This window comes from Bufo gargarizans, chromosome 3 (genome assembly GCF_014858855.1).
Source record: "Bufo gargarizans isolate SCDJY-AF-19 chromosome 3, ASM1485885v1, whole genome shotgun sequence".
NCBI lineage: Eukaryota > Metazoa > Chordata > Amphibia > Anura > Bufonidae > Bufo > Bufo gargarizans.
Window position 1 is genome coordinate 215,086,631 of NC_058082.1, and position 12,434 is coordinate 215,099,064.

General features: G+C 44.4%; 1 protein-coding gene across 1 annotated transcript in view; it reads left to right on the forward strand.

Annotated features, from left to right (window-relative positions):
• SLC9A4 (solute carrier family 9 member A4) overlaps positions 1-12,434 on the forward strand; it is an 80,689-nt gene that overhangs the window by 22,248 nt on the left and 46,007 nt on the right. Inside the window, exons 3-6 of the mRNA XM_044285552.1 lie at positions 2,878-3,137; positions 4,799-5,016; positions 6,475-6,677; positions 6,767-6,853. Coding sequence (XP_044141487.1) covers positions 2,878-3,137; positions 4,799-5,016; positions 6,475-6,677; positions 6,767-6,853 — 768 coding nt within the window. The remainder of the gene's footprint in view (positions 1-2,877; positions 3,138-4,798; positions 5,017-6,474; positions 6,678-6,766; positions 6,854-12,434) is intronic.

Consider the following 12,434-nt stretch of genomic DNA (forward strand, 5'->3'; position numbering starts at 1 on the left):
TAACCTCAAATTACAGCTGACAGTCTGCAGTTAAAGCACATCTTGTTCGTTTCATTTCAAATTCATTATGGTGGTGTATAGAGGCAAAAAATTTAGAATTGTGTCGATGTCCCAATATTTATGGACCCGACTGTACATAAAACATGTTACAAATTTGTGAATAAAAAAAACAAACACCAACCAAAAAACACACATTTCATGGTGTTTTTTTATAAGCAAAAAAAAAGACCACATAAAACTGTGTGGGAAGGAAGCCTTAAGGCCTTATGCATAAAACCGTATTTTTGGTCTATGCCCGATCTGCATTTTTGCAGATCGCACATGGTCCAATTCATTTCTACAAGTCCACAAACAAAATGGACAGAACACGGATGTAATCTGTGTGCTGTCTGCATCCTTATGGCTGGGCTGCAAATTATAGAACCTGTCCTATTCTTGTCCATTTTGTGAAAATTGAGGGATGCACACAGACCTTATCCGTATTTTGCAGATCCACGATTTGCGGACTGCAAAACTGGTACGGTGATGTGCAGGAGGCTTTAGACTGGTTTCACACAGTTATTTTGTGGCATTTATGCCAACTTTTGCATGTTTTTTTACATAATTTTTTGTGGCATCTTAGGCTTCTTTTACATGCTGCAGTTTTTGTCCGTTCGCCTCTCGTCATGTTTGCAGTGCTGTGGCCGCATCGCCGACCCGCCCCCATTATAGTAAATGGGGCCGGAGCGGACTCCCGGCAGCACACGTGCGCAAGCGTTAGTACGGATCCGGCAGGTTGTTCCCCTGCCAGAACAGCCTGCTGGACAATCCTAACGCAAGTGTGAAAGAAGCCTTAGCTATAAGTGTATGGGGAATAATAAAGTATAGTGTAAACATGCTTTTTTTTGTAGTGCCATTTTGTTCCACTTGCAGTGTTTTTTTTGTGTCAATGTATTTTTTTGGGATCCATGTCTATACTATAAAGTTTACATAAGTGGCATGGGTTTCCGTAAATACTCAATATTGTCCACAATATTGTCACATAACTCATCTGAAACAGCCATAAAGAACATTGATTCCACATACAATATTAGATAAATTCAATCACTTTGTTATATTTGGGATCCTACTACTATATATGTTAGATGACCCTTACAATCTCATATACATGCAATGTCTTGCCTAGAGTGTTTGGCACCCGGGGAGGTTCTTTTCTATTGCACCCCTCCTCCCCAATACTTAAAAATAATGGTACCACCTCACAGTAGTATTGCCTTTATTGTACAACCTTCACAGTAGTTTTGTACAAATGTGTGCCCCCTTACAGTACTAATCCTCATTGCACCCCATTCACTGTAATAATCCCCATTATGCCCCCTTCATAGTAATAATCCCCATCCTGCCCCCTTTATAGTAATAATGCCCACTGTGCCCCCTTCATAGTAATAATGCCCATTGTGCCCCCTTCACAGTAATAATGCCCATTGTGCCCCCTTAATAGTAGTAATGCCCACTGTGCTAGTAATGCCCTCTGTGCCCCCTCCATATTGGAAATCCCTATTGTGCCCTCTTCACAATAATAATGCCCACTGTGTCCCCTTCACAGTAATAATGCCCTCTGTGCCCCCTCCATAGTAGAAATGCCCATTGTGGTGCCCATTTATATTAATAAAGTCCTCTGTGCTCCCTCCATAGTAATAAATTCCTCTGTGCCCCCCTCCTCAGTAATAAAGTCCACTGTGCCCCCTCCATAGTAATAAAGCCCTCTGTGCAGTAACTACTCACCTTGTTCCATTCCTGAAGCTCACATACCTCTCTTCCCTGCAGGCACAGATCGCTCTGCAGCACTGTGTGGGTAGAGCTTATGCAGATTTATGTGCTGCAGGCTCCACCCACACAGGCTGGCAGCGCAATCTGTGTCTGCAGGCTGCAAAGGAAAAGGGGGTTAGTCAGCACAACCCAATGCGCAGGTGCGGCAGATGGGCTCAAATATTTTTGTACAAAATATATTTGCCAAGCATTGGCAATGTAATATGTCTTTGTACTTTATTTGGTTTGTAGAGTGCTGTCGCACTATGTGTTGTTCTATTTGTGTTTTCTGCCATAGCGATGTGCACCTGTGCATTGGGATGTGCTGACTAACCCCCTTTTCCTTTGTAGTTTATATGGGAGACGTGACTCACTCCTATTTGGTCGTGCACTCCTGTAGCCTGTTTTGCCTCAGAGGCTGATTTTAATTAGCATGAGTATATGATTTGCTCTGCATGCATGTTGGTACTTGTAGTCCCTGGATTTAATGGAGGCCATTTTGGCACCACAGAGATATAATCCAAAAGGGTCATAGCATGCATGTGGAACCTACACCTCCTGAACTTCATGGTCACTGTCATGGCACATAACAGGTGAACTTAGTGTTAGGTTCCCATCTTAGAGAGATCGCCTTGACGTGCAGCAGACGGGCTCAAATATTTTTGCACCTAATATATTTGCCAAGCATCTCTAATTTTATAGCACAGCATCGGCAATGTAATATGTCTTTGCACTTTATTTGGTTTGTAGAGTGCTGTTGCACTATGTGTTGTTCTTTTGTGTCTGCAGGCTGAATGGTGGAGTGGGGAGAAGTCTTCCTACTTCACCATTCTGTACGCCGCCACCCTGAAGGAGGGAAGGAGAGCTGGGAGCTGAGCAGTAAGTGACAGGACTGCAGCTCCCTGCTCTCCAGCAATGAGCACTTCCATCTGTATTTTTGGAAGTACTCATTGCTTTTGGCACCCCCCCCCCCCCCCCCGAGAGCTGGCACCCGGGCGGACCACTTTCCCCCTCTTTAGTACGTCACTGTATACATGTATACTTTGTGTTCTGTAACTGTAAACCTTCCAATTTGTCTTTTTCCTCTAGGTTCTTTACAACATTTTTATTTCTTTTACCCAAATGCAAACCTATGAACAAATTGAACCTGTGGACATTCTTGCTGGTATAGGGCGTTTTTTTGTGGTTGGCATTGGAGGAGTGTTTTTTGGGATCATCTTTGGATTCCTAGCTGCCTTCATCACTCGTTTTACCAGGAACATCACTTCTATTGAGCCTCTTTTAGTTTTCCTGTTTAGCTACCTGTCCTACCTATCTGCAGAAACATTCTACCTCTCTGGAATCCTGGCGTAAGTATTAGACTGTAATGTTGTTCCAGTTTCACTATCTGTAATGTAAAGCCCTACATATCATGTTCCTGTATTTCTGTATAATATATTCAGTCATATTAGTAGATCTGTCCAACCTTGCAGGATAGGGTTAAAGGGTCAACATTTAAGGCATTTATATGTCTATCTAGAATCTGTCTGAAAAGTAGCACAATTCTGTCACAATTTGGATCGTAACATTTGCAAAACTGTGCCACCATTGTGGCATAAAATACTGTCTCAAAGTAAGCCAATCAAAATATAGTTGGCATAGAGTCAAAGAAAAGTGTCTATCCCTGCACCACATTTATTATCCATCATGAACCACTGTGATAAATATGGTGAATTTTTAGACAGCCTGTCTAATTTATATATCTATATGATTAGTAAATCTGGGCCAGTGTCTACCATAACAGTGTAGAAGACATCTTCCTAAGGGTAGGGTGAGACATGACACCTGTCGGACATTGGAGATGTGGTCGCAATGGACCTGGGTTCAGTCCTTATTGGCCATTTCTAAGGTCTAAATGTACACCTTGGTGTCTTATCACAACTATTTGTAAACATGGAACACTCCCATAATAACATGTGTCAGGGATCCCCTTCTCTCAGGGGGTTACAATCACAGATATCTTCACGGACACCAAATTACGTGTTTTTTTTTCACTAGCCCAAACATACACAATACAAAATAAACACCTGCTCCGCTGGGCTCTAACTAATACATATAATGGTTTCCCTGTCTCACCTATAATCACAGCTTTATGCACAGGGTATCAGACTCCAAGCCTTAGTTGGTCTGCTCACCAACCCACAGTCCACATCGGGAAGAGATCAGGCTTCACATAGCCTTGTGACCCCTCAGTCCTCCTGGCTGAGACCACTCAGAGCCTCTGCAGGTCTCTGTTCCAAATCACTCTCTCCCCCAGACTGACATACTTTACTGGGAGGTGCTTTATGCACGCTTGATAACAGCAGGCCTCACCTGCGATCACCTCAGTTAGAAGGGAATACCTGTCCTGGAAGGGTGTGGATTGGCAGATCCCACTTCCAGTCCTATCTGCCAATCCAACTAAAATCCAGTCCAGAATCAATAAACAAAACTGTCTCAGCAAACTATGCTTTGCAGAGACGACTGCCGCTCTCTGGATTTTAGATGTCTCACCCAGCTGAGGTACCTGAGTGGGACATACACGCCTTCCAGCACTATTCCCATTACCACACGTGATAAATCTATGATTTAGGTCTCATGAACACACCCGTATGTATTTTGCAATCCGCATAAAAAGGATGACATCCATGTCACATCTGTATTGCATCAGTCTTTTTGCAGATCTATTGTAACAATGCCTATCGTTGTCTGCAAAACGGACAAGAATAAGACCTTTTTTGAGGAACGGACATGAGGACATACAGACATGGAATTCACATGTTTTTTTCTAGCGCCATTGAAATAAATGCTTCCGCATACTGGCTGCCAAAAAACGGATACGGACAAAAAATAGGTTTGTGTGCATGAGCCCTAATAGTGGAACTCAACATTTAGTGCATTTCACAAATGTATACATTTAACAAATCAATACACAAGTTCCATGAATTTTTCATAGATGCACATGGATTTATTAGCTTTTTATGCTCAACAGTATTACAGCCTGTGCAATGACCATGAAAAAATATATTGAAGAAAACATCTCAAAGAATTCAAGCATAACCATAAAATACTTTATGAAGATGATGAGCAGCATGAGCGAGACTCTGATATTTATTTTCATGGGCGTCTCTACAATAGGAAAAAACCATGAATGGAACTGGGCTTTTACCTGCTTCACACTGCTCTTCTGTCTCATTTGGCGAGCACTAAGTAAGATATTTCAAATTGTTATTTTTATACTTTTTTTGACAAAGGCCTTTTTAAAGGCTATGGAGACCTTTGCTTGCAATAATATTTAATATTGCATTCTACTAGGGGTGAGAGAATTGATTCACATGAATCAATTCATTGATCTGAACAAAATTTACACCTGTGCGGGAGCGCCCCCACAGCTGTAGACGCTCCCATGACCACTAGATTTCAGGGCCAGACAACTCCCCGGCCCTGACAATCTTGCGCCTGTGGGGTTCCTGCAAGAAGCTCCGTCTATGAAGCTGCAGCAGCGAATTTTCATGTGCTGTTAAACAAAGCTTAATGGCGCATGCACAGTCGTTGCTTCATAACCAAAGTCAGAGCCTCTGTGCATGCAGTAACGCCACAAGTGCGAGATTGCCAGGGCCCCACAAGATGTCTAGCCCTGTTAATAAACTGGTAGGGTGAAGAACCGTCTGTAGAAGGACAGCTCCTCACAGACATGGAATTCATTCAGATGAATGTATCGATTCATACAAATTGATTAGCTCATCCCTACATTCTATTATTATTATTTTTTTGTTGGTCTTAAAAATGTTTCTTCTATAGCTTTCAGTTTCAGTGCATATGCAGAGTAGTAGGCTCTCTGCCTCACACTCGTCTGGCTCAGTCTGTGGCCCTTAGGGTGCATCCACATCACGCGGTCATGATGTGGTCGAGTATCGTGCAGCCATACATGCCACAGCAGGCTCTAACTAAACTAATTAGGAATGCACTGTTGTAGATCTGTATTGTAAATGGATGTGCAGTGTTGCAGGATACTAAACAGTGTGGTTCTTATTAGTTTAATTTGGGCCCGCTGTTGTTGTTGGCACCGATGTCGGCCGTTTAACCCCTGCCATGCTGCGGTCCATAGGGACTGCTGTATGGAAGGGGTTAAGAGATGAAGGGAGCTCCCTGCCTCTCCCATCGGGCTGCTGCTGTGCTGTGGCAGCAGCCCGATGCTTGATGGGTTAACAGAGGGAGCTCCCTCCCTCCCCCATTAAGCGCTGCGCTGCTGTGGCAGCATCCCGATGGTTACTATGGCAACCAGAAGCCTTCACAGGCTTCCTGCTTGCCTTGGTATAGCTGATCAGGCTCCTGCTAAAGGCAGGAGCCTGATCAGGCTTAATGTGAGTGACAATGCACGTGTGAATGAGGCTTTAAGCAACTTCATGAAGCACAGTTTTATAATATGGAGCTGATAATAAAATCAACATGGTGGTTGATACATTAGCCAGCTGATGGGCTCTTCAAATTGAAGAATTTGAAACACCTATACTACTCTGCTTAATTTGAATAATTCCTACTGCATAGTAAAGTTGTAGCTTTGGAAGAATATTAAATTACATAAATCTAAGAAAATCTACTTGCGTCTGTCAATAAAATGGTTTATCCCTATGTTAATAACTTATTTTCTTTTTCTGCACAATGTAGGCGTCTTCCTTTTGTTCTACATCATAAACCGTTTCCGGACACATCCATTCACTTTTAAAGACCAGTTCATCATTGCCTACAGTGGTTTACGTGGCGCCAGTAGCTTTTCACTTGTGTTTTTGCTGCCTGTTCTATTATTTCCAAGAAAGAAAATGTTTATTACATCTACAATTGTAGTTATATACTTCACAGTATTTATCATGGTAAGACTCAGCTATCTAGTATCTATCTATCTATCTATCTATCTATCTATCTATCTATCATAATGTACTGTATCTTTATTTTAATACAGGGAATAACTATTGGACCATTAGTTAGATTTCTAAATGTGAAAAGAACATCCAGAGAAGAAACAATTAACCAAGAGATTCATACACGGGTACGTTTGATATACTCTCATGTATATGTTGGATAATGTGCCTACGATATGACCATGTAAATGTTCAAGGGTAAAGGTCTTGAAAATTCAAGGTCACTCCCAATTAATGATATGCGAACAACCTTTGTGCTTTGCTTTTGGTTTTAATTAGAGATGAGCGAGTTTCGCAAAAATTCGAAAAAGTCAGTTCGATCCAAATTTATTTGTGGCGAATCGCGTTAAAAAACGGCTATTTCCTGGCTGCAGAGAGCCTATATAGTGGTGTAGAACACTGGGCCTTGCAGTAACACGCATAGGGAGTCTGCTGTGGTAGTGAAACAATACTGTGAGTCCATATGACATGCATATGACAGGCGTCGCTTTTAGAATCAATGCACACTTCACTTATTTGTGCAATTACGGGGCCAAAACTGATAAGTTAAGCATGAACTCAGTCTTACAGGTCAATGTTAGCGCCAAGAAGAAGCGCGCTCCTTTTACTGATTCCACATAGATGTCTACAGAACCTGTTCCATTAAACGCTTATACAAGTAGAGCCCCCCAACAGGGTGGATTGGGTGTCAGCAATAAGTTTGTGTTGACATCACTGATTATTTTGCCCTTCCTCTGATTCGTCAGAACAATAACCCCAAAAAAACGGATCCTTTCTGTGGAGCATCCGCCTTCACTCGGTCAGCATTTGGTCAGTAATCCATCAGTATTGCTAAAGAGAAAAAAAACAGGAGTGGATCCAAAACAGAGATGATACGTGAATGGAATATTTGCATGTCTTCTGTGTTTTGTACCCACTCCTGCTTTTGGCTACCAAATCATAAGCTAATTCTGATGCAAAATAGGAACCATGTCATGCAGGCCTTACAGTTGTTAGATAGACAGGATCCGTTGTGCGTCTCATTTTTCTTTCCTTCTGACAGATCAGAATAAGGGTCAAGTAAATTATGATCTCAGCCAGGCCGAAAGGCAAAATAGTGGCCCAGTCATGAAGTGGGGTGGGTGAGAACAGCATGAGAAGTCCACAGAGTGGCCTTATGACATAGGAGTGAGGTGGAAACAGCAGGAGGAGAGCACAGAGTGGCCCAATGACAGAGTCTGGAGGTGGCATCAGCATCAGGAGGAGGCCACAGCGTGGCACAATGACAGTTTGGAGGTGACAGCAGCATCAGGAGGCCACAGAGTGGCACAATGACATTGTGGAGGTGGCGGCAGCAGCAGCATCAGGAGGAGGTCACAGGGTGGCACAATGACAGTGTGGAGGTGGCAGCAGCATCATCAGGAGGCCACAGAGTGGCACAATGACAGAGTGTGGAGGCAGCAGCAGCATCAGGAGGAGGCCACAGGGTGGTGGCGCAATGACAGTGTGCAGGTGGCAGCAGCAGCATGAGGAGACCACAGAGTGACCCAATGACAAAGTGTGGAGGTGGCAGCAGCATCAGGAAGAGGCCACAGGGTGGCACAATGACAGTGTGGAGGTGGCAGCAGCAGCATGAGGAGACCACAGAGTGGCACAATCACAGAGTGTGGAGGTGGTGGCAGCAGCATCAGGAGGAGGCCACAGGGTGCCACAATAACAGTGTTGAGGTAGCAGCAACAGCATCAGGAGAAGGCCAAAGGGTGGCACAATGACAGTATGGAGGTGGCAGCAGCAGCATCAGGAGGCCACAGAGTGGCAAGGTGACACAGTAGGGAGGTGGGGGGCAATACCAGTACCAGCTGAAGAAGGTGGGTGAAAGAAGGAGCACTTTGCATCAGATGTGTGGCATCAGGCGGGTGGCAGCATCAGAATAGTAGCTGAGGCAGGTAGCCAGAAGAAATCGGTCTCTTTTGTCAAAGTATTGGTGTGGCACCATCAATGTTCTAGTCTGATGCATCAGGCATTGGTGGGTGGAAATCCTGGCTGATCAACACCTGATTCATCTTGACAAAGGTCAGTCTCTCCACATTTTGGGTGGACAGGAGATTTCTTCTTGGGGTAACTATGGCCCCTGCCACACTAAACACCCACTCTGATGCCACACTACTGGCCGGTCAGGACAGCTTTTCCAGGGAAAACTCTGCCAGTTGCAGCCACAAATCCAGTTTGGCTGCCCAATAGTCCAGTGGATCTTCAATGTGGGGTGGCAGGGTGCTGTCCAAATATGCCATTACCTGCTGGTTCAGGTCCTGCTCCATGTCTAGCTGCTGCTGCTGCTGCTGGTGAGTAGTTTCTTCACTAGGCGGGTGAAGAAAGCTGCTCATCAGCGACTCTAGACTTAAGTTGCTGTTGATAGAGCTGGAACTGCTCCTACCCCCCAACCTTGCCACAGCAGCCATGACAGAGGAATGTGAGCGCAGAGGGCCCCCCCGGTCAGACCTGCGAGAGGATGGACGATGGCGCAGGATGTCTCTATAGTAGTGCAGTTTGTCCTCCCTCTCATCGGGTGTAAAAAAAAGGCCCCCATTTTGAACCGGTAGCAAGGGCCCAACAAGGTGGAGAGCCAGAAGTCATCTCTCTGCCAAATGGTTACAATTCGGCTATCACAACGCAAGCAAGTGAGCATGCATCGGGCCATTTGTGAAGTGACTTGGAGTGACTCCCTGCCTCCATCTCCACTGCATACTGCCACAGTGTGTCTGGGTCCTCTGCCTCGTCTTGCTCATCGCCCTGTAGCTCCTCTGGTTGTTCCTCCTCTCCTGTCACCTGTATAGAAAAAACACCCATTTCGCTACACATTGCTTGTGCTTCAATGTCTTCCTCCTCCTCCTTTGGCTCAGCCCCCACAGGGCTCACGTGGCCATGAGATCTAGGCACCACGTCTATAGTCCTCTGACCAGCCAGATTTACCAGCATCTGTTACAGGACATGAAGCGGTGGAATGACGTTGTTCATCCCGTAGTCCTGGTGCCTGACAAATAACGTGGCCTCCTCAAAGGGCCTGAGTAGAGTTGAGCGAACCCGAACTGTAAAGTTCGGGTTCGTACCGAACATTAGGATTTTTGGACCCCGGACCCGAACATTTCAGTAAAAGTTCGGGTTCGGTGATTTCTTGGCGCTTTTTGAAAGGCTGCAGAGCAGCCAATCAACAAGCGTTTTACTCTGTGCCCTTAAAAGCCATCACAGCCATGTCTACTAATGGCATGGCTGTGATTGGCCAGTGCAGCATGTGACCCAGCCTCTATATAAGCTGCTGTTACTAGTGTAGGGAGAGGATGCTGCTGCTGTGAGGGAGAGAATAGGAAATAAACTTTAATCAGAACAGCAATTGAACTCAGCGATCTACATAGATTTAGTTGTGTGGGTGCAATGCAGAATTTTTTTAACCGTGCCCTGAGCCCAGTGACAGAGAAAAATAACTTTTAGGTAGGTGGGCGGCAGTGGCCATTATATGCAAGCTCAGTTCACCAGCACTGCATATGTGCTTTTGTGACATCGAAATCCAAGCTTCAAATACGGCAATAAAATTCTGGGTTTAAAAAAACACCCATTTTGGGCAATATCCTACATCTGGTGCCTTTGCAGCATTAGTCAGTGTGCAATTTAAGCTAGAAATACAGCTATAATTTTCTGGGTTTTAAAAAAAACACCCTTTTTGGGCAAAATACTCAATTTTACAGCCCTTGCTGCATCTGTCAGTGTGAAATTCAAGCATTATATACTGCTGTCATATTCTGATATTAAAAAACACACCCTTTTTGGGCAAAGTACTTAATATTGCAGCCTTTGCTGCATCTGTAATTGTTAAAACAAGCTTTAAATACTTCAATAATTTTCTGGGTTTTAAAAAACACCAATTTTTTACAATACCCTCCATCTGGGGCCTCTGCCGCATTAGTCAGTGTTCAATTTAAGCTAGAAATACAGTTTTATTTTTCTGGGTTTTAAAAAAAAACACCCTTTTGGGGAAAAATACTCAATTTTACAGTCCTTGCTGCATCTGTACGTGTGAAATTCAAGCGTTATATACTGCTGTCATATTCTGTTAGTAAAAAAACACCCATTTTGGGCAAAATACTTAATTTGCGGCCTTGTCTGCATCTGTCAGTGTGAAATTCAAGCGTTATATACTGCTGTCATATTCTGATATTAAAAAAACACCCTTTTTGGGCAAAGTACTTAATATTGCAGCCTTGTCCATCTCATTATGACTGATCCTACCTGGACACGGCTGGATCCCAGGCTTTGTCGCCGAAGCAATAAATATGGGGAATAATTGAGGGATAAAAGAATAACTTGAGTTCAGACCTTGTGATGAAGTTCAATGGCAGCTTTACTTTGCATAAACATTCTCCAGAATGGTTTACAGACTTTGTCTTGGTTCCAGTAGGCTTCAGCATAAAACTGGCAGGCAAACTCCACTCTGCTACATCTGTTTGTCTCTGAATCTGCTGTACTGACAGGCTGGCTGTATAACTTAGCTTCTTCTGTATGCTGCACTTCACGTTGTAGTCTGACTCTAGGTTATGCCAGGGAACTTTTCTCCTGGCTCCTAAGGCTTCAAGCTTAGGCCTCCATGGCCAGCAGAGCTTAACCCTAGCTGGGTGTAAACTAGACTGACTAGAACTTTTGCCCCACCCTTCCTGCAAGAAGTATGGCTGGCCCACTCCCCTACAGACAGGGGTTAGAATGGAATGGTAACTCTAACTATAGCTCTGCCATTTAGGCTTCCACCTGCTGGTGAATGAATAGTTACATAACATTAGAAATGCACAGTGTGGAGGACCTGGAATAAATGCATAAGATGACATGAGGTTAAACCAATAAAGACAGTAGCAAAGTGGTAACACCACTCTGGGGTGTTACAGCGTCCCATGGCCAAGTTGCTGGTGTGGCTGTGCAGGAACCACATTCACCCAGTGGGCTGTAAAGGACATGTATTGTCCCTGACCGTAGTTACAGCTCCACACGTTGGCGCTGCTGTGCACTTTGTCAGTCACCAATAGGCTCAAGGACTGGCCCACCTTCTGTTCAACAGACGTGTGCAGGACTGGTACTGCCTTTTTGGAAAAGAAATGACGGCTGGGGAGTGGCATGCCTAGGGTGTTTGACACCCAGGGCAAGTCCTTTCTCTGGCAGCCCTGCACCCCACCCCAATACTTTAAAAAAATTGTACCCCCTCACAGTAGTATTGCCCTCATTGTACAACCTTCACAGTAGTTTGGTACAGATGTGTGCCCCCTCACAGTAGTTAAGCCCACATTGTGTCCTCTGACAGTAATTATGCTCACATTGTTCCCCCTCACACTAGTTATGCCCTCTCTTTGCCCCTTTCACAGAAATAATCTCCATTGTGCCCCCTTCACAGTAATAATCCCCATTGAGCCCCTTTCACAGTAATAATCCCCATTGTGACCCCTGTATAGTAATAATGACCACTGTGCCCCCTTCATAGTAATAATGCCCATTTTGCCCCTTCACAGTAATAATGCCTATTGTGCCCCCTTAATAGTAGTAATGCCCACTTTGCTAGAAATGCCCTCTGTGCCCCCTCCATAGTAGAAATCCCCATTGTGCCCCCTTCACAGTAATAATGCCCACTGTGCCCCCTTCATTGTAGTAATTCCCTCTGGCTCTGTGCCCCCTCCATAGTAGAAATGCCCATTGTGC